Here is a 23289-nt window from a genome sequence, read left to right as displayed (position 1 = left end):
GTCAGCAGGAGTCAGGGGCTGCCAAGATGGTGACCACCATGGTGGAGCCACCACACTGAGCTTTAAGACTGCTGTTAAGGAAATCTGTGGGTGAAAACACAAAGGATTTTTGTATTGAACATTAGTCCTCCATCGTGGTGGCGAGACCCTGGCAACCATTGTGGATTCCATAACAACATTCCATGATGATGACAACAGCGAGTCACTGAATATCAGAAATTTTGACACAAGATTTTGATTTATTGGTGTTTTTAATGATACAAGATCACTTGCATCATTGATTGCACATTTAAATAAAACACTTTTTTATTGTCATCACATGGCAAAATAAACAAAATAAATATACTGTATGTATTTATATGTAAGCAAACATTTTTTCTGTCTTTTAAAAAGGCACATTTTTTTCATTCATGCTGCCACTTTCCTTTTTTTTTTTCATGCTGCCACTTTCCAACTTCTGCAACATCAGTGGGACTCAGGTACAGAAATCATAGTTGCATGCTACTCACCTGCATGTGGTAGAACCATGCTGCAGGATCCTCTGTACCATTTGCTGCAAGTTAATATTGGGTTTCATATCATCTAAAAGGTTCTGTCTTTTCTGAAGTGACACCACACAAACACCACAGTGCTCTTAGATGTTTACTGATTAGTTGTCTCCTTGTAGTTACTAATCTGCAGCAATGTAGTGTCACATCTTTGTAAATTTAAATACTGGCTTTCACTATGAATAAATTTAAAATGACTACACAAAGATAATAAGAGAATCAGTGGCTATATAAAAGAAATGAGTATCGAAATTCAGTGCAGGTCGCTACTAAGCGGCGTTACTTTTGTCCTCCACGTTGATGTTGCTCACACCGTGAACTTGTGTGAGCTGCTTGCAGTCCAACGAAGCCAATAATTTCCTCAGTCCAGGAAGGGTGGGCACGAAGTGTTCAGTGAGAGACACGGAGGCATGGCTGCCAATATCTCTGAGGGTAGGACAGGAAATGACAGTAGCAATCACAAAAGAGAAAGATAGACAAGGTACTTTCAAAAAAAAAACATTCAGCACAATATAAAGTATATTATTCCTCCTCACCCATAACTAATTTTTCGAGCAGGTAGAAGGCCTAGTCCTTCCACGTGGAATACCACTGCCTTCAGCACCTGGGGTAGAGGGTTAGTAAATGAAATCTCTACTGCCATCTTCTCCCCTACTACGGCTTTACCGATTGGCTACATGATGACAAAAGAGAAAGAAAAAAGAAAGTCAGATCCAGCATTGTAATCTTCTTCATACTATTATATTTTCCTGATGAGCTCTGTATCTTACCTTTATAATAAGGTTTGGGGTCCTGAGTCGGAAACTGAACTGAGTGGCCAGAACTTGCTGTGTTTCTTTGACTCTACCCAACAGTGTCAGCATCAGAGCAGCCTGATCTATCAGCTGGTTCTTGTAGTCTTTGTACTCTAGGATCCACTCAAAGGTCTTCTCTGTAGACAAGAGATGTAGGCAAAGAATTAAAGTTGGTAAAGCTAGTGTGTTAGTGTGTTTAAGGGCTTCTAGTAGGTAGACTTTTGTACTGTTGCAGAGTCTGACCCATCCCCACAGCACTGTTTTGGCATTGGAGAATTGTCTGGCTGCACCTCATTATCATTCAGTTACAGGGCGAAACAGCGCTCTGGCTTTTTTGGTATTCTTTAAACCAGTCACAGTTATCTTGAGAATTGCTAAGCCCAGAACGCAGCAACAGTGCCCCTGCAAACCATGGTCTGTTTTTAGACATGGGACACAAAATATTCTTAAATCTGCTAAAGTGACAGCATTCTCTTATTCACACACAGCTCAGCTTTACAATACATGATACTTGTAGACACTCCACCTACCCTCATTCGGCAGCACTTCCACATCTGTCTCGTCCTTTCTGACCATGGATTTATGGACTCCGGTGTAGTACATGACTGACACCCGGCTGTGCAGGGTGACATTGCGTTTTTCCGAGCTGCTGTTTCGCAACACAATGGTCAGTTCTGCATCCCCTCCCATTTGAGGGCCTTCACCATCCATGAGCACTTCCACAGAGATGTCTTCTGCAGTTGGAGATGAATAGGCCTCTGCTTTGGAGCCATAGCTACATGCTGTCTCCACAGCAATGCGTTCCTCTGCTGAGCCTGAGAATGACCAGAAATGTTGAGCTAAGTTAATAGATAACATAGCAATAGTATTTCTTTCAAGCAATTTTTCACACAAGAGCTTGTGACCACCCCGAAGTTGGAAATTGAGTTTTTGTGCATTGTTTGATACCTTCAGGATGTTTGTAGAGGTGCGTAATATCATTGCGTTCGTCAGAGCCGACAGCCTTGGTACTGATCAAGTGTCCCACAACCTTTTTCTCGCTATAGATCTGACTGAAGGTTCCATCTACATTTCTCTGCCAGTAGATTTTATCGCTGTTCACCTGGAGGTGCACAGAAAGGGGCAAGAGACGGAGTCAACAATGAAACAGCTGGGAAGCTGTCGTGCATCTTTTGCCGGTTGCCATATGGTGCATTATTAGTATTCAGTACACGTATTTCTTCTTGCATCAATTTTTTTTAAAAAAATTTCACATTTTGTAACCTTATGAAAGTAAACAGAATTTGTCTTTTTCTTAGCAAGGACCACAATGTAGATGATAGTTTATGAAGTAAGAATAGATGTGTGATGTTGAAGGGAAGTAAGATAAGTGACTGTTGTGGTTAAAGGTTTAGTTGAGGATTGTGGCAGCTCAATAGTGGGAAGACTCCTTCATAAACAAAGAGGAGAGAGCCAAAAGAGAGGTACAAGAAGACGCAAAAAGAGGGTGATGCAAGGCAAGCAAAAACAAACAGGTGTGCAGAGTAGATTTACAGACATATTAAAAGAAGAGGAGTGCTTGAGGTGTGGTTCTGCTCCTAAACTACAAAAAATGTCCACTTAAAGGAAAATACATATTCCACAAACCTCAGCAAACACAAAAGGACAGTCGTGCTTGAGGAAGACCTGACCATTGCGGACAGCGGTGAGGGAAGCAGGACCACAGCGGAAGCTTCCCTGACTGGTTTCCTGAGGCGTAGCATCGACAGCCTGCCAGCCTCCGTTACCAGGAGGCAAGTCTGGACGAGCCATCCAGCAGTCGCTCCACACATGGAAGTTCCTTCAAAAAAAGGTTCAGGCTCAATTACCCAGAGAGTGCTGCATGTCACGATGAGTAAACCTGTGTTATGTAAAGCTACGTGAGAAAGACAGTGACCAGGCATACCAGATAGAGTCTGCGTTGAGGTGCTCGATGGGCTCCAGGTTTTCATCCAGGTATACATCTGTCGTCAAGGAGACGTCTGTGTCGTGAGCTGAGCTGAAGTTGGTCACAGTTCGACCGGGGATTCCTAAACATCGTAAAACTGTAAAGGAATGTCAATGGTTAGTGGCATTGCACACATATATACAGATGAACACATGTGGCGGGGTGATAAATAACAAAAAGAATCAGCTAACCCGAAGTAAAGACCCCAGCAAAGACCCAGCACTGGCCATATTTAACTGGGGTGCCATTATTTTTCTGGTATTCATTCAGGATTTCCACACTTCCACTCCACATTGTTGGGGCAGTTCCAAGCGAATAGTCTCCTGACCAGTTTCCCTCCAGGACACCGCGGTCATCAGGGGAGTTTATCTAGATAAACAAACAAAGTCCTTCTTACTTCAGGGCTTGAAGCAATAACTCAGCTACCTAGAGAAGAATAATCTCCTTGTTCCTGGAGAAAGAGCAGAACTTTCCTTTTCATTAATTTATGAGTTCAACATTGACGTTGCTGAAGAAGATCATATTTTCCTCCCTGGAAGGACTGTAAACAGAATTATTTGGAAAAACCTAGAAGCTAAAAGTAATAATACATATTTTGTTCTTGGAGTAGATGAAACAATAATCATACTGTATGTGTTATACAGACATGCAGATGGTAGACAAGACAAGGAGTCTAAAGCCACTGACAGCAAAAAAACAGCGCTAGCTATTTTATCTGTTGTTGCAATGATTGCAAGGTGAACAGAAGAAATGTGGCATTCATATTATAAAGTAATTCACCAGAAATGTGCATTAGCATGTATTTGATTGGTCATCTTTTGCAGTGGCAGGTAAAGTTGAACCCAGTTCTGGTTTTTCCCCAGACCTCCTTGCTTTTGTACAACCACTGCAATGCTGAACAGCTTCGATTTAAGTAAATGAGAGTGCTGCATTTTTAGCTTCATGATAACAGCACCATAATGATATGCTTACAATGACAGTACTAGCATGGTGATGGGTCATGAAAAAAAAACACGGGACGAGAAGAAATTTTGACCTGATGAGAAAGAAGGAAAAAAGTTACAATCTATTCCAACAGTAAATCAATTTTACAACAGTTCATGCAATGGTTGTCAAGATAGTTCATTAAAAAACAGAAATGTGACATTACCAAAGTAATTGGGTCATCTTCTGAGGATCATGAATGTTTGTACAAACTGTCTAACCACCTTAACACACTTCACAGTATTACTATAAACTTTGACCAGCTGGTGACACTACAGGAAAAGTCAGAGGATCTCTCAAGTCCACATGATTCATCCTCCAGAGACCACACATGTCTGTTGACAGTCAAATCCTATAATTTTGGTAATATTTCAGCCTGAAACAAAACTCTCTGAGTCAAGCTACTATCGTGGTTAAAAATAACATGATTTCTAGTGATGTTACTGTCATGACTGATATTTAATCATGGTTTAAAAACAGTTTTCTCCTGGAACAGTCATGAGCTTAATAGTTTTCCTCCCCTCAGTGTGCATTGACTCATTGCTGCTTTTTATTACATCTCACTAAAAAGCCAACAAGAGAGCAGCAGGTCAGCAGTGTCATGGCATCTCTGAGTGGTTTTATTGACTGAGCCAGAGTGAGAGTGGCCAATGGCAGAGTCAGCTGTTCGCCAGAGGTGGAAGAAGAAAAATAAACCCATCACAAGTAAAAGTAAAATCCAACTGAAGTCAAAGTACATCAAATCAAAACATCAATGTATTAGCACCAAATGTAGTTTAAATACTGAAGTAAAGTTACTAGTTTAGTCCCTGTGACTTGTATATATATATATATGTGTATGTGTGTTTTACTAGTTATTATCTGCATTTTACCAAAACAATGTAAATATGTTAAGGAAAACTAATAAAAAAATAAAAAGAAAATAGTAAATTGATGGAAAAGTAGAAAATTGGTAAAAAGATAAATAAATAAATATATAAATGAATGGTGATAATTAAATGAATTATTTACAATGCTACAAGTGTCCTGTTAAATCACATGTTGGGTTGATGAGTGGTTTAAAATATGTTAGAAATTCTGTATGTAGGACAGTAGGTCAGATGTCACCTCACCATGGCTGAGATGATTCGCACCACACTAACTGGGTCTCCCCAACCAGATGCTGGAGTTCCGCTCTTTTCCAGGACAAAGAGGCAGGCGGCAAGAATCCCATCATCAAACTGAAACCAAAAGAGACAAAAAAAAAAAACATGAGGTAAGCGGACAGTACATGTCAGTTTCTGCTGTTCAGTCTGTTCATTAAAAACTGACACTAAAAGACCACTGAACCCGCTCACCTGTCCGTAGTTCCATGTTCTCACTCCAATCTGGTCCTGGGTACCGTAGTAGATTCTTCCGATATCATTTAGGACGTACTCCTGTCTTTCCTCTTCAGAGTCCATGAACACGGAGTCATCTGGCAGAGAGCAGCAGAAAGCAGCTTTGAGATATGAAAGCACAGCCACTGGAAGTCTTATCTTTTATTGCAATTTTATGTTTTTTTTTTTTTTTTAGTCAAATCAAAATCTTTCCTCACAAGCACAACCTTACAGCTTTTCTGTGAGGATTTACTTTGAATTTATATTTAGCAGATATTGTTATCCTGACTGTATAAGCACATCTCTGCCTCCTACGGATTGTTTTTTTCTTCAGTAAGTGAACTCTGTTGTGATCTTGTGGAGATGAAAAGCTTGTAAGATTTACAGTCGACTTAAGAGCGATTCTGAAGTTGTCATTTTTGCTATTTCAGAGGCACGCTGTTTACTTTTTTGGTGAACTCTTTAAAGTAATATTTTGACATTTTGGGAAATTCACAAACTTGCTTTCTTGTGGAGAGTGAGATGAGAAAATAAGATATTACACTATGTATGTCTGTTAAAGATAAGGGTGCAGACAGCAGCTCGTTAGCTTAGCATAAAAGAGTGAAAACAGGGCCAAAGAGCTAACCAGACAAACAAAATCAACCTGTTGGAGACTGTAGTAAGTTACTAATATTCTGCACAAACTAACTTCTGGAACCCTAAAACCCTAACTCAAAATTATACTTTTCATCAGACTCTTAACCCTAACCTAAAAGATAGAAAGAAATCATCAGATTTACAATTTTATTTCAAGCTAGGAGCCAATCGTGTGATGTACAGTTCTGTCAGGAAGAATTTTTATTTTTATATATATATATATATATATATATATATATATATATATATATATATATATATATATATATATATATATATATATAAATCTTAAAATGGTGATATTTCATTGAAATCCCTATATTCAATATGCCTCATTCTTAAAAAAAAAAAAAAAAAAAAAAAAAACAAATAGTTTGCCCTAAATGGATGCCGTCAAATATCTGTGCTTCACACAGCAACTGGCATTGTATGAGTGACACAGCTGCCATGAAGTTTCAGGACTTTTTTGGTGAACTGCAGGCTGTGTGTATACAGACCAGAGAGGAGACGGTAGCACAGATTTAGAGGGACATAAAACATACTTGTATACAGTGAGACAAATCTTCATTCGGCATTGTGTGAATGCAGTTGATGTGCACAGCGGTGTGAAATCACCTAGTTTGTAGAAGCTGTAAAAATGTAAATAGGCATAAACAAATAGTAATCTATAGCATTTGGATCCCCAACTTCCCCTAATATTGTTAACACCTGTGGGCACTTAGGAAAATATTGCACATATTGAATTCTCTTTTTTTTCAGTTTTTGTTTTACAAAAAATTTGAGAAACTCAACTTTCCTATTTTCTTTTTTATGATTTGTGGCATTATAAATATTTATGTCATACTGCACAAAACATATTTTTAAGTTCTCTTTATTAAGCATTGTTCTGCTTTTTCCATAGACATGCAGGGCTTTATTTTGTAGTGACAAATGAGCCCACAGTGAGCAAAAATGTGACAAAAATAGCTAAGAAACTGTTTGGGTTTCAGAAGGTTAAACAAAGTTACTAATTAGTGAGGTTTAGAGATGCTGGAGGTTTTTTTTTTTTTTTTTTTTTTAACCTTTTAACAGAGCCAAACTAACTGTTTCTTGTCTTTATGCAAACCTAACCTCTTTTTCTGCCTCAAATAGTGTTTTTCCATCTTTAAACAATCCATACATTGTAATGTGTTTCTGTTATTTTGGCCACCCTTTCCAGCAGACACAGTCACTGAAAACATCAAGCTTACACAGTGTGTGTTGTGAATCATGTCACTCAGTGCGGCCCAAGCATGTTTACCTTCACACCAGGGGTTGAACAACATGTAGATGTCATTAGCAGGATCGTGTGTGGAAACAACCTGGCCATTTGCACCATTTGTTTCCACTGTGAGTTGATATCGACCAATAACCGCGGTGGGTAAAGAGTTCACCGACAGCTTTATCCTTTTGTCGTCCTGCTTCACCACAGCAGCCTCCCAGCGATCGCCCTGCAGCTCCTGCACCAAAGGGACAATAACATGGGTTCCCTTTGACACAGCTGGCAGCGACCCTGTGATGGTTAAATGAGACACACAACACAAACAGGTGAAGAGAGAAAGCAGGAAAATGCAACTGACTGTTGCTCACAACGTGCTGCAACAGAAAGCACCCTTCAATTAAAGCCGCACCTACATTCCTGACTTGTGGCGTATGTTGAAATAATTAGAAACCAAATAGAACGATTGCACAATGCACTGTCTCCACACACACACAAGCACCTTGTGTGGCAGCATTTGGTCTCAGCGCAGCTTCAGTCACGCAGCGGTTTCAGCTCCAGTGTTATTTCACTGTACAGCATTGAATTGTGAGGAAGCTGCAGGGTTTCTGCAGCCAGCTGCGTATGAAAAGAAAAACTATAATCTTTAATGACAGTTAACATCTCCAGGCAGCACATGCATCTGTTGGAGAGCGCTTCATTTGAAGCCACAGTGAAGAGCTTTCCCTCTGAAGTGATTGTGGAAAACTGCACGTCTTTCACCCTCCATCCTCGGTGGGTGTGACCTCGTCTTTGTTCACTGTGTGTTCAGATGCCTCAACAGAACTGATTTGCTTTGCTGCAGTTTCGCCATGAGATGTTCGTTTTTATCTGATCTCAGGCGTGGACAGACAGGCCACTGATTGGGTGAGATAAAAGGAATCAAAACCGGCTCGCAAAGAAATGAACAAAGTGAACGAAGCGGCTATTGTGAACAAAAACATAGTGGTCGGTGCATTAGAGCGACTGAGAGGCAGGAAAACAGCAGGGATACGCCGGGGCAGCAGAATGAGTTAACAGCTGACAGCAAAGCAGCAGCTGTGCACTACTAGACTGAGTGATGAAGACGGGCTTTCTGGTGACAAATTCATTACCATGGATAAGAAACACTCACCAAAGAGTTGAGCCACTGAGAGGCAGTTTCTGGTGCCCAAGTCAGAGGAAAATTTACACTTAACACTTTCTAGAGGCCTTGAAATCGAAAGGATAAACATTCATTTCCATGATGTTTGAACCGCAGAGAACAAAATCAGCAGTGTTTTTTGACAAAAATTTACAGTAGTGCACAGCAAATACCAGGTCAAACATGCAAAACACAACACACTCTCCTAAAAATTGTATTCTTCATAGCAAAAGAAACCTGTATTTGTCACAAATACATTACAGCATTTTGCATATTCCATTGGGGTCAGAGCATAGGGTAAGCCATGATAAAGCACCTCCTCTGGAGAAGGTGGGGTTAAGAGCATTGCTCAAGCGCTCACCCCAATGGCAGCATTGGGGTTTGAACCTCCAACTTTCTGATCAGTAGCCCAGAGCCTTAACCACTGACCGTTCACTGCTGCCCCAACTGTCAATTACATTCTGATGGAAGCATATTTTCAACAGATTGATTTAGTTGCTTCATTGTCATTGTTTTTCAGCCAACCAATCATACATTAGATGGGGCAGGACTCATCACCTCAGCGACTCAGAAAACAGAAGAAAACTTTTAAGCATGTTGCAAAAAGGCTAGATTTTAACACAAACCATGATATTTTCTGAAACATAACCATGTAGCTTTGGCTAAGCTTAACCCAGTTTCTAGCATGTAGTTATCATTGTGAAAGTGTCAATCAGAGTGCAATATTTTTCTAAACCTAATCACATACTTTTGTTGGTAGTTTAAGCCTCAACCTTCCTGCCCTACGCCCTTGTGTGAACTTTGTGGCTTTTTCAAATAGGAAGCTCTTTCTACGAGTGCAAAGTTGCTTTTCTTAGAATAAAATTACTTTTAAAACATACATGAAAATGCAGTTTAGTTACGTGGGAGGATCATTTTGTGGAAACAGGGCTGCAAAGCATTAATTTGACTTTTGTGGTAAATTTGCTTGTTCAACTCCACCCTCATAACTGACCATTAAATATACAACTACAACTGCTCGTCACCAACAAATATAAAACCATATAAAGACCACAACTTGACATAGCTACATTTGGGTTTTTGTACAGATAGAACAAAGACATTAATTAGTGAGCTTCAAACATGCTCATAGGAGGATTTTGTTCCCAGTGGAAAAAGCCAGGCTGAGCTTAGCTAAGCTAACAAGAATCTTTGCACACAGCAGATCTCGGCTCTTGTCTAAAAGGCATATTGTGATGAGATTTGGTGAATACATTCATGCTCCCAGGGGGAATTAACACTTCAATTTTTACTGACACCTTTTATCTGCTGCGGCCTCCAGGAAAACTGTATTTTTTCAGCCCTCCAACAGGTGAGGTGGCAAAAATTGACAATGAGCACTTCGGTCTGCCACACACACTTTCATTCTGTCAAGTGTAATGAAAATCACAGCCTCTCTGAGTCCTTAACGGGGATTCACAGTTTGGAAGCAAACCACAAACTCGGAGCACTCAACCATTCACCTGAATTTAAAAAACAACTGTGTGTTGTTTCAGGCTAGGCAGTGATTACCTTTCAAGCTGCAGGGCTTGAATTCACAGAACGCAGCGCTTGGACTGAGCACTGTGGTTTAAAACACCATGAAGGGAGGTATGAGCAGGAAAATGGGACGCTTCTGTTAAACAATTGGTTTTTGAATTTCAATGTCCACCATTTGGTGAGTGGTGACATGATTTTCAAAAAAATAAAAAGGGGCATTCTGTGCAGCTGCCATTGTCCTCCTGCTAATTGGTAGTATGACAGATGGCTTTTTAAAATTATACGATGATTATTCATGACCAGGATTCAGTTTTAAACTAAATTGTGGATTTCACTGGTTGTATTTTAAAAGAATATTGAGTAGAATTTTTCCAAACACCATTTGTGTTTCTTTTGCAAAATAGCAGCTATTCATTAAACCATGCATATTTCCTCACTATTAAACACTGAACATAGGGTAAAATTTTCATTTGCACTGTAGATGTGGAGCCTTTCTGTAAGAGAGACATTATAATTATTCTCCTCAAGCTTCACTTGTTATCACGCACAGCTGTAATTGTAGGGTCTATATTGGTCGGTGTCCTCCCGGCTTTAATAGCACTCACTACAAAGAGCGAGAAAGCAGACAGACCTGCACACTGAGTAAACATGCGGCGGCGCTGAGGCTCAGACAGTTGGTCATGGCAGAATTGATGGCGAATTGTCAGTAGAAGGGATCTTTAGTTAGAGCGGGACCAAAGACTCGGCATCTGTAAAACGCTCTCCGAGGAGCATAGCAACCAGACGTGTTACCATAGCAATAGTAACCAAAAATCTCTTTCACACTCTCTCTCCCTCTCTGTGTCCCTCCATATCTATATATCTATCTAACACACACAAATGCAAGTACATCTGTGTCCTCTGCACACACACACACAAGCAGCAAGAATAACAGTATGAGGCATGAGCATACAAGCAGAACTTCTTGCTGGTAGAAATTGTTTCCTGCCACAGCCCCCAAACACATCCCATCTGTACAGGGTTTCAGGGAACATGAGCACTGGCCAAGCTGGATTGTGTCCATCCAGTTTCACACTTGGCCTCTTAAAATTCCACGCCAGTCATGTAGGAAATCCAGCGAGTTAGTATTCATGAGAACATTCTTAAAATTCCTCTCTGGTTATTGATTAAACCGTGAAAAATATACCTTCCTGTAGCAGAGGTAGGCTGCATATGTAGCTGTTTTGTTCATGAAAATAATCCCTTCCTATTATCTTCACTTAGAATGGGCAGATCTACAAAGTCACCACGTGTACAGTCGTGTTATATTATCAGAGTATGCATTTTTGTGCAAGGGATGGTGTGACATAAATTTAGTCATTTCTCCAAGTTTGGGATTGTGCATGTCCATGTGCACACTTCCTGTTCATTGTGTATTCAAAGAGCTGCATTGTGTTTTAAGAGATGCAATGTGACATTGGTCACTTCTTGTTTGCATAAAGTTGACATCTAGACTTGGACTCGCAGACGCTTAAGAGTCGCAGATATCGGAAAGTCTTTTAAACTAACCATTGTCAATCTCAAATGTTCTCAGAACTACGTTTTTAGGGATTTTTTTCCATAATATATAATAAATATAATAAACCTTTTTCTCTGTATAAGAACGTTTTCAAACATGTTGCTGTGTAGGTCCAGTTTGAAATCCGAGAGCAGGAAACCTACAGTTTAATTGTTCACCCAATCAGTGGCTGTGTAGTTTTGGTTTCCAGTAGGAAAGCACCTGCCAATCATCTGCTGAGACAAAGCCTAGTTGCATGCTCATCAGCGGTTCAGTGCTGGGCAGCAACACAACCACTTCTGTCCAAGCATGCCCATGTGGACGCTTACCATGAGAGTCTTTGTGGGGACTATATTGAAAAGGGAAATAATGTACATTTTCAGCAGAACTATGCATGCATGGAATACATAGATGCAACCTATCAAGGATGCAACCTTGGAGTCCTCCAAGCAGATTCCAGCTGACTGGAAAACCAGCAAAATAACAACAACTATTTGTCCGCAAGAGTGTATAATCAATAATTATTTCCACAAATCTGCAGCATACTGCTGGAATAATTCATCCATACATGTTCCAACTGGGGCTGCCCAGTGGTGTAGTGGTTAGCACGTTTGTCTTGCAGCTAGAAGATCCCTGGTTCATGTCCTGGCCTTCGCAGGATCTTTCTGCATGGAGTTTGCATGTTGTCCCTGTGCATGCGTGGGTTTTCTCCAGGTACTCCGGCTTCCTCCCACAGTCCAAAAATATGCTGAGGTTAATTGATTATTCTAAATTGCCCGTAGATGTGAATGTGAGTGTGATTGTTTATCTGTATATGTGGACCTGAGACAGACTGGCAACCTGTCCAGGGTGTCCTCTGTCTTCAGATCCGCTGGGATAGACTCCAGCCCCTCCGTGACCCTAATGAGGATCAAGTGGTGTATAGATGATGGATGGATGGATGTTGGAACTAGAAAACAACTCTGAAGAAGAATTTATTTCCAGTTCTGTGGGCTGACAGGATTTGTTCCTTAGGTCTATTTCATATAAAACCCTTGAATTCTAACTCTATTTTTGAGACAATAATCGATACACTGCATTTTCAAGCTGGAAACACTCAGCCATGATGCTGACTGCTGATTGAACTCATTATTTGTCTTTGAACATATAAAAAAACAACATACAGACATATCAACAAGTAAGTAAAGTTGATTTTTAGCAAAGGGAGTTTAAATTTATGCATTGTAGAGTGAACTGCAGTTTTCAACTTCTTCTGACTGACCTGTTTTAAGATCAAGATGAAGCTCATCAGTGCTGGGGTCAAAAGGTCGAGACAGGGTTATCCACATCTGGAAATTCTGGCCTCTACGGATAATGAAGTTGTCACTTTGGTAGAGATTTGTGTGATGCTCCATGCGGTTCACTCCTGATTTGCTTTTCATCAGGTCTATTGATTGCACTTTCAGAAGGAGTTCTGGGAAAACAAAGATATGAGAGATAGAAGTTTATCATGAGGCTGACCTTTTTTATTCTTTTGATAAATAGCACATTTGTGAATTTTCCAATCACCATCAAGCTCGTTGTCACCAGTCCCAGGCTTCTCGTCGTTTGTCCCATCGTCCTTATCCGGATCATCGATCCCTGTGACCACAGTATCAGTCAGGTCACTGTCATTTGGTTGTGGACAGCAGCAGGGGCAGACTTTACGCAGCCACCGGCAACATGCATTCTCTTTTTTAACATCGTCCTCCTCTGTTTTTTCATTTTCATCCTCTGTGTCGTCCCCAAATCCAAGCGTGACAGATGGAAATCGTCCTACCGCCGATCTGTCTCTTATTGATCGCGTCTCCACAGGCATCCTGAGGAAACACAATTAGGAGATCCAGGGCTTTGTCATTAATAAGGCGCTGGCTTCCTAAAAAGCCACTATTTTTAATACAAGCTGGAGTTAACACCCTCTGTCTTCACACTTAATTCCTTTGAGGCTCAACATCTGACGTCTCCAAAACAGTAACATCTGATTGAAGTAACACAGCGAGCTTTCTTAAAGGTAATCCATTGTCCAATTAATTTACAAGTGGAAGATTTCGGCTTTTCATCAGCTGTACAGCGTCATTTTTAATCCTGCTAAGCAATGCAATCTTGTGATGTGAGATGACAAATGATTAGTGACTGATCCTACGGAACAACATGTCTTAATGAGTTTTGATGTGAAAAGTGGGACATTTCTGATGCAAGTCCTTCATGTGATGGTTACTGTATCTTCAACATTATGCATCATTTGGAGTGGATTTCAGAACACAAACATAATCTGACAGTTTCAAAGAAGAGTCCTAATGTATTTTTGTATAATGCTAAAAATTTGAAGTGATGGTTCCCGAGTTTGTCAGATAAACCACAGCTCTGGCACATGAACTACAATAGCCCCTGTGGTCCATCTTAAATGAATCCAGAGTGATGATAACTAATTATGTAAAGGTGGACATTGTTGATTATGTTTTAATACATTTGAACTGCCAGTGGTCCACATGAGTTTGGTCAAGCTCACATTTCTACCACCACTTGCAAAAGAACTGGGATTTTAACCATTTATTCATTAGTTTATCTGAATTTTCAAATATTTTAACTGCACATCATCACCTTTAGCTCATTATTTCTGCTGTCCATTGATTTTTAATTTTTTTTTTTTTTTTTTTAAGCAATCTCAATTGTATACTTGAAAATCATATTTGAAATTTACCCGCCGGCCAGCAGGCAAATGGATCTCCCCTCATGAAGAGCCGGGTTCTGCTCAAGGTTTCTGCCCTGTTAAAAGTGTTTTCCTTGCCACTGTCACCTTAAGGCTGCTCTGGGGGTTCAGGCATATGGGTTCTGTAAAGCGTCTTGAGACAATTTGACCTGTAATTGGCGCTATATAAATAAAATTCAGTTGAATTGAAAAAAACTTAATTGAATTGAAACTGCTAGCTGAGAATAATCTTAGATACAGCAAGATTGTTAATCACATTGGAAGTTAGTTAATAATTAATGGTTAATATTGTTATTAATGTTGAGTCTGTGTATAGGTTTCCAATAACAGCGTTGGACTCGGTTTTGGTCACTATTTTATATGGACCCTGCAAAATCTGACTGGTGATGATGTTTACAGCCACATGTCATCATTCAAGTGCTGGCTGTCGAGGTGCTGTTCAGAAAATAATGTGGGCTATATAGATAATTGGAAAACGTTGTGGAGAAAGCCTGGTCTGAATAGGAGAGACAGCACTGTGGATAGTACTGCTTTCATATTCAAAAATTTGACGTCCATCAAAATCTCTACCTCCTTTTTATTAATGACATCATGATTTTTGTCTATTTTTTTTGAAAGAATGTTCATTTATATAATTTTATTCTTATTGGACAGCCTTGAGAAACAGTCCCTTTGTATTTCACTGCACATACTGTATGAGCATGTGACAAATAAAACTCTTGAATCTTCAGGTTATTAGAAACCCAAAACTATGACAATCCAGAGGTAAAATCAGGAGCTGTAGTCTTACACTCTTCTTCTTCCTCATCAATGTCACCCTCCTAACATTCCACAGAAACTGTGTCTGACCCCTGATCATTGAGATTATATAAGCCTAAAATGAACAGAAAAAGAGCTGCACATAAGAACCAAATTCAAATACTACAAATTCATTAGAACTAAACACAGGACAATAAAGTATGGATTATTAAATATTAGATCTCTCTCATCTATATCTCTGTTAGTGAATGATTTGATGACAGATCATTATATTGTGCTGATTTATTGTCACTCACTGAAACCTGGTTGCAGCAGGAAAATTAAATCTAGTATCTTTGTCGCTTGGAAAACACAAAAAACTGTTCTGCTAATTGTCACCCACCTGCCACTTACTCATACTTTGTCCAGAGTTCTTAGCTGATTTGGTCTCAGTACACACCAAGTCATTATCATGGGTGATTTTAATATCATGTAGATGTAGAGAAATACAGCCTCAACACTGCATTTAGTTCATTGTTAGACTCAGGTTGTTTTGCACTAAATGTAAATAAATCAATTCACTGATTCAGTCATCTTGCTTTAACATACGGTATAGAAATGAAACATCTAATTGCACTTCCTCAAATCCCTCTTCTGCCTTATTATCTTAAGTACCGTTTGAATTTAGTGGACTCCAAAGCATTTTCCAAAAAGTCTATGTGACAATGCAGTAGCTAAATTTAATGAAACTATTACATTCTTATTTAAGTCAATGCCATATGCAGGCACGGTGGATAACTCACACAGTGCATACTTTTTTGCTAGGATGACAAACTCATTGCGGATAACACTTGACACTGTTGCCCCTTTGAAAAAGAACTCAGTGACTCAGAGAAAGATAAACTCCTCGGTATTAAGCAGACTTCACTGAGACCAGAAAAGCAGAAAAATTTCACTTTGCCCAGAAAGATAATTTAATGACATCTTTAAAAAAGAAAAAAGCCCTATGTAAAAATAGTCCTGCATATTATTCATCTCTAATGGAGGAAACAGAAGAGTCCTGGGTTTCTTTTTAGATCTGTAGACCGACTGACAAAGAGTCACAGCTCTGTGGAGCCTTGCATCACTTCATCTCTCGGCAGGGATGACTTTATGAGCTTCTGCATAAATAACATCGTGACTATCAGAGAAAAAAAATCACAGATGTGTCATTAGGTGCAGAGGCTCTGGAGGCACCCATGGGACCTGATTTATAAATGAACTACTTCTCTTTTATAGAGCCCTACATCTACAGCAGCAACATGTCTGTTAGACTCCATCCCAACCAGATTGCTGAAGAAAGCTTTTCCTGCAATTAACGGATCCTTACTAGGTCTGATCAACCTCTTTTTATTTATAAGCTATGTACCACAGGCTTTTAAGGTTGCTGTAATTATAATGACTACTCTTGATCCAGTTCTTGTAGCCACAGATAGCAGATTTGTCTCTATACTCATCCTGCTGTATCACAGTGCTGCATCTGATACGTTTGAACACAGCATTTTATTTGAGACTGGAACCTGTCATTAGGATTAAAGGAACAACACTAGGCTGGTTTGAACAATATTTAGCAGATAGATTCCAGTTTGTTCACAAAGAAGTTAGTTAGGCAATTATATCAGAAAACACAGCATAAACTTTCATTATGTAGATGACACCCAGCTGTATTTGTCTGAAGTCATGTTATAAAGACAAAAAGGCCTCAATGTAATTTTATTCTTCTAAATTCAGACAAAGCTAGCACACTGTCTAACCAGAAAGTTACTTTGGGTGGTATTGCCTTCGCCTCCAGCACTGCTGTGAGGAACCTTGGAAGTATTTTTGACCCGTCTTTTAACTTGCATATTAAACAAGTCTCTAGAACGACCTTCTGTCGCTTGCACAATACTGTCAAAATGAGAAACATCCTTTCTCAGAGTGATATTGAAAGACTAGTCCATGTATTTGTAACCGTAACTCCGTATTATCAGGATGTCCCAATAATTCTCTTAAAAACATCCAGCTGATGATGCAGCCAGAGTTCTGACAGGAGCCAGTACAACAGATCATCTTTCTCCCATATTAGCTTCTCTTCATTAGCTCCCTGCAGATGTCCAGAATAGAGTTGAAGATCCTTCTCCTCACATACAAAGCTCTTACAGGACCGAGCTCCACTGTATCATAAAGACCTTTTTGCACCATATTATTTTAACAGAACACTTTGGTGTGAGACTGCAGGTTTTCTTGTTGTTCACAGAGTTTCCACACACATAATGGAATCAGAGCCTTCAGTTCTCAGACTCCTCTGTTGTGGAATCAGCTCCCAGTTTGACGTTATGGAGGTGACACCATCTCTGCTTTTAAGATCAGGCTTAAAACTTTACTTTTTGATGAAAACTGTAGGCAAGGGCTCTGTGAAGCTAAGGCTGCTATAGGTCCAGACTGCTGGGGACTTCCCGTGACGCATTGAATGTGATCCAGCCTCATATCAAAGTTTCGAAATGGCGGTCCACAAACCAATGGGTGACATTAGTGTGGCTTGCTCAACAGTTTTTACTCCATGTCAGATGTAACGTAGCATTTAGACGCCATTGGTGACTCACCACAAACAGTCCATGTTACTCACTACAAGTGTATATTATTAAATCAAATTATAATGTGCATTTTATCAAATAATTGATCTTCTCTTTAGTCTTTATTTGTACCCACTGGCAACTGCAGAAGCCACTCCTCTTCCCCTGGTTGTAAATGAATGATTTATATGAAGAGACAAAGAAAAGCTGGTTTTAAATAATGCTGTATAATCATATCTGTTCATTAAATGTGTTACTAATGCAGCAAAATCAAAGCTATTTTAGAAAACATATTATGATGATACAGTGTACGCTAAAGAGGAAACTGTCTGATTTGCTTGAACAGACTATTTCTTTCACTGAGAATGAAACAGTGATATAATTACTTATTTGATCCACTGCTTTTGCAGAAAATTCATTGTACAGCTGTCTTGAATTGGTTGTTGGTTACACCTGCAGAATTAACCCTCATCTGCAAAACCGTCAGGACACATCTGGAGCTGATTCACAGGTGCTGAATTTCAGTCTGATTTCTGAGTGATTGAAAGCATGCAGGAGGTTTTCTGGGAGTTTGGCACACGGTCTGATTCAAAGCCTGTGCCAGGAAAATCAAATGTCATTTTTTTGGTATAAAGATCAAAACACTATGCTTCATCACCTTTTGGCAATTAAATTCAGAAGCACATTTCTCGGGTGAGCCGTCCTAAGAATTGAAGACAAACTGACGTGAGTTTTGAAAAATTTAAACAAGGCAAAAAACTTTTTAAATTCATTATATTGAACTTTCAGTTTCTGACTTCATTCCCTTGCTTCTCCTTTCGCTGCCTCACTCTAATTTGACTCATAGACTGTCTACCTTTAAAGAAATGCTTTAAGCCCAACAAAAGCCCTCTCTGCACACACTTCACATTCCTCAGCAACAGTGACTGTGACGCTTTCACCAAACAGGTTCGGATGAAGCAATAGCAGGACTGACAATGACTTCACTCCTTATTCATACGCCAGTGAAGATTAGATGAGATTAGATTTTGTTATTCATCACATACACATGCAGTATGGCAGTGAAATGCAATGACTGTCCACCAGGCTTTATAAATACAAAATGTAAAAAAAAAACCAGACAAACAGGTAAAAATGGACATATTTATGGCATGTAGAGATGAGAGAGCGAATACAGTAAATTTTAGGCAGACACTGTAGACGCCTCGTCGCAACTCGCTACTACTGTTTGTGAACTAGATGACAGCTTCATAAAGTGTCTTTTCTCAAGGGAAAGTTCAATGCAACAAAATTGACACTGACAAAAATTGGGTTTGTTATTATTCTGAATATGTTTTGCTCTCATCTACATTTTGCTAGAGATTAAAAGGATTAAATGTATTTTCCTCTACAATCGTGCACTGCATGTCATTTTAAGCTCAACAGTTAGTTTTACATAATCTTAATAGTCTCGTAAATCCAAAACTAGCTGCGTTATATCAACCAAAGCTGGGTTCAATAAACTTTAGTTTTTACAGTTGTTACAAACTTGCTTTCTTTTTCAAAGTTCTCAGCTTAAAAAGTCTTTATTTGACATGAAGAACTTATTGCTGCATTTGCTGACGCCATTTTCTATCAGAGTCAATACAAAGACATCTTAATAAAAATAAATAAATATATAATAGGGGAATAATCAAAGGGTTAAATACTTAATCAGCTCTATCTGCCATCATAATTAGCATGGTTTTCATATTTTTCTGTGAAGAACTCAGTTTAACATAGATTAAAAGGCATTCAGTAAATTTCCATTATTCAGACTCTGAAGAGTTTTAACAATGCATGCTGGGAAGTCTGTAAATATGCCAGTTTTGCTATTTATTTATTAATGTTGAATGTTGAGTGAACCAAAAGTTTCAAGCATTTAAAGTCATGTTTCTAAAATTCTGACATGATCTGAAAAAAGTTAGCTGTTTTTAATTGGAATAAATTAAAAATTTGTAAAACGTTAACTTTGATACTGAGTTAAAAAGAAAAGATTAGTTGATTTCACTAAATCCCTGTAAACAACATTTCACAATGTCCCAGTGAGGCTGTGCTTTTAGCAATAGTGTGAGTCTGCCAGAAGGCAAAATAACAAATTTTTTAGTAATTACAATGTTTGTCATCGTCTCCATTTTGGTTATTGGCAGTAGACAAATAACACAACGGGGGAGGAGGAGATTGTGTTTAGTTTCCCAGATATTTGGTCATAAATCAAAGTTTTAAAGAAATTCAAATCATGTCCTGCTGAAAAGTCATCCAGAGGGACTTGTAGAGCCCAGTGGCTGTCATGGAGAAAGCAAACATTTAGTTTTAAAGTGACTAAAACTTTAGCTTTAGCATCATTTACATTTTTCCTGCCTCTCTCCTGTAGAGAGCAGCCAAATGCTTTTGGCATTAAACATTCTCTAAAACAGACATTTGAAGAGAATAACAAAGGGGCTTTTCAGAAAGAGTTCCAGAGACGTCATGAGCTTTAGTGAACTTGATGACATCTGCAATATCGTCAGAGTTTTAGAGTGAACCAGACTAATATTCTATACAGTTAATTTTACAGATACCACAGATAATGACAAAGCAGTGATTGTGGCTGTTTGTGCATTAGTTGTTGGTCAGTTCTGAGTTGTGAACTAAAGTGGTTAATCACCGTTGTCACATTATTGAGCTGTGCCGGGCAGTATGACGAAAGATTGTTGAATTAAATGGAGCAATCAGCCTTGAAATCGGTTTTCTCATCTTCATTTCGACTCAATCAAATGAAGACGGTGGGGTGTAGCCCTCAGATCTGGTGCACAGCACCTGCGTCAGTGCCAAAAATATGAAGATTTAGGAGAAAAACAGCATGGAATGAAGCTGTATCCACATGGCTGAGATTTGTCTGCTTGAATGAGATCTTACACCCAGAAAACTGCTGCTCCATCCAGTAATCTGATAGATAAACCCTGAGCTGTTTGCACCGTAAACCAACACAGCGAGAGGAGGAGGAGGAGGAGGAGGAATCTTCATGAATTCAGTGGGACTGTGACACGCTGTGGACGTTCAGGAGACCGACAGCTGAACCTGCTGAGATTCTCATCACTTCTTCATCTGCTGGTTTTACGCTCTAACTACTCAGATGACAGTTTCTCTTGTTCTCTCAGGTTTGTGCTACATGTAGCTATCAAACATGCTGCATGAGCGTCCAATTGAAAGTGGCATTCATGTAGAAAATGCGGACAGATGTCAAGGTCTAAGTTCACTCCCATGACATCAGCAGCAGATGTGACACTCAAGCGTTATTCATCAAAGCTGGGTTTTTTCCTTCAGGAGGGTGGTGATCCGGTAAGCATCCCTCAGCTGCTCTCATGACCAGTTTGCCTGGGAGCCATTTATTTTGAGGCACAAAGAGACCTTCACTGATGTCGAATTCACAATAGAATGAAAGCATTCACAGGTTTAAACCCAGTTGCAACACACAAGTATATGAAGAAATCTATCCGTTTGCCTGCTTTCAAGACAGCTGTACTGATTTATTTCAAACTTCACTCCCATAGCGTGATTAGTGGAGCTGTTTACCCAGGAATCAAGGCTGGGCTCTTATGTTGACAGCACTGGTAAATAGTTTTTGATACAGATGAAGGTAGTCAGAGAGGTAAGGCAAACACAGGAACCATCATACAGCAGTGTGTAGACACAGAAAACAAACTAAAAGTGCAGCTACAGAAGCTCCTGAGATGACACCATCCAACACATGTTAGTGATTTACTGATGCTGATGTTAGCGTGAATGATGTGCAACCGAAAAATTGTAATTCTAAGCTTAATCTCCAAAGCAAAATCAAACTTAATCAGACAGTGATTCATGTTTGAAGAAACATTAATATATTGGTGTGGTGGACACCATTGGCCTGGAGGCTGTAGACTCCAACATGAGTTTTTTAAAAGCTTATCTTAGTGCACTATAAATGAGCAGAGCTAAAAAGAGGCTGTACAGCAGTAGAATGAATGGTTTTTTGGACTGAAACAACAAGGCACTGCAGCATGTTGAAAAGACGAGAGCCTCAGTCAACACAGTAGAGACTCAAACGGTTTTGTAACAGTCAATATCACGTCTTAACAAGCAGATACAGACAATGGAATAACTACAGATTAAATAATCTGTGTGTCTGTCGGTTATTTGATTTTCTTGCCAACTGTTTATCCAATCTCCTTCACACTTGGCGGGTGTATTGTTGAGGACCTGAGGGAGTGCAGTGTCGAGTTTGAAGTCATTTAGATAAGTGGCCCTTTTAATTTGGACAAAAGTTTATCACAATAAAATCCTCAGTGGGCTTTTGGCTGCTTGTGGGCAAAGCCTAAGTCACCCCCTTTTGCCAGACATCATAACAGGCAACTGTATGGTGACATGTAGTGACGTCATATTTTGAAAAAAGCACGAGGCTAAATGTATGATGAAACTTATCAAAGACAGTTTAACCACTGACTGCGGTTACTGCATGAGTTTATTTAAACTATTGACATGAGGCTGTTGAGAACTCTGTGTTGTCAAATGCATCAGAAAAACAATATATCCTTTCTAACAGTCTCATGCAGTTTAAAATAAAGAATGTGTTTCCATTCCAGCCACCAGATTGACATTAAAAACAAAGCAGAAGTTAATAATGCACGAACTGACTTATATAATCCCAGCATGACAGCTAAAGCAGCAAGACAGAACTTAGCTCCTCTGTTTTTAAATGACGTGAATTACTTGGGCATGAAATTCAATGATTAGGAGAAAAGCTGGAATGCAAATGAATGTGAGCTAACCACAGAAGATACTGACGCCATAAAGTATAAATCAAAAGTTTCACTATCAGACCATATACAGACAGAGCTACATGTGAAGCAGCCAGTTCAAACTCACTCAGATCAGTGGAAGAAGAAATGTGTCGATGGAGGCAGAAATCTTCTTTTCGCTCTGGCTTTGCTTTTCACTGACAAGCTACAACTTCAGAGCTGCTTTAAGGACTTAGCTAAGACAGTGAGGACACGCCTTCCTGCTGCACAGCTGTCAGACCAGATATTTCTCCTGATAGTTACAGCTGAACTCATTTAAGAATGATGCAAGCACTCGCTTAATTGTCATGGAAAATTTGACAAGTTATAGGAAGTAGGCTTGTTCCTTGCAAAAACACTCACTGTTCAACCTTGTCCTTTTTTATAAAGTTTGTTTATAGTTCAAATTAATCAACAGATGTGTGTCAGTGTCTCATTATTGTATCTAATAATTATAAAGGTAGTTAAAGTTATCTCTTAATGGCAATTTTGATGACTCACTCATCGTTTCTATAACATTTCCAGAAAATACTAGTGAAACAACGTCAAATATTCTTTCCACCCTCTAAAATATGGGGATTTGCTAGTTTTCTCTGTAATAAATCACTGTAAACTGGATGTTTTTGGTGGCTTGAAGGGAAACCAATAATCCACATACCTCATAGCTGGACACAC

The 23289-nt window shown here is 39.3% G+C and overlaps 1 protein-coding gene across 1 annotated transcript; it reads right to left on the bottom strand.

The window, feature by feature from the left end:
- Positions 1–219: 219 nt before the first annotated feature.
- On the bottom strand, positions 220–22847 carry LOC111569605 (protein-glutamine gamma-glutamyltransferase K-like). The gene is made up of 14 exons (XM_023271829.3): positions 22703–22847; positions 13292–13581; positions 13005–13196; positions 7569–7820; positions 5630–5748; positions 5405–5512; positions 3500–3677; positions 3267–3405; positions 2969–3161; positions 2291–2444; positions 1873–2157; positions 1319–1479; positions 1085–1221; positions 220–974 (listed from the first exon to the last, which is right to left on the bottom strand). Exons 2-14 carry the CDS (start codon positions 13578–13580, stop codon positions 818–820), a joined length of 2364 nt encoding a protein of 787 aa, XP_023127597.2. The 5' UTR covers position 13581; positions 22703–22847; the 3' UTR covers positions 220–817.
- Positions 22848–23289: the final 442 nt, after the last annotated feature.

This window comes from Amphiprion ocellaris, chromosome 2 (genome assembly GCF_022539595.1).
Source record: "Amphiprion ocellaris isolate individual 3 ecotype Okinawa chromosome 2, ASM2253959v1, whole genome shotgun sequence".
NCBI lineage: Eukaryota > Metazoa > Chordata > Actinopteri > Pomacentridae > Amphiprion > Amphiprion ocellaris.
This window is presented reverse-complemented; position numbering and strand designations above follow the sequence as displayed.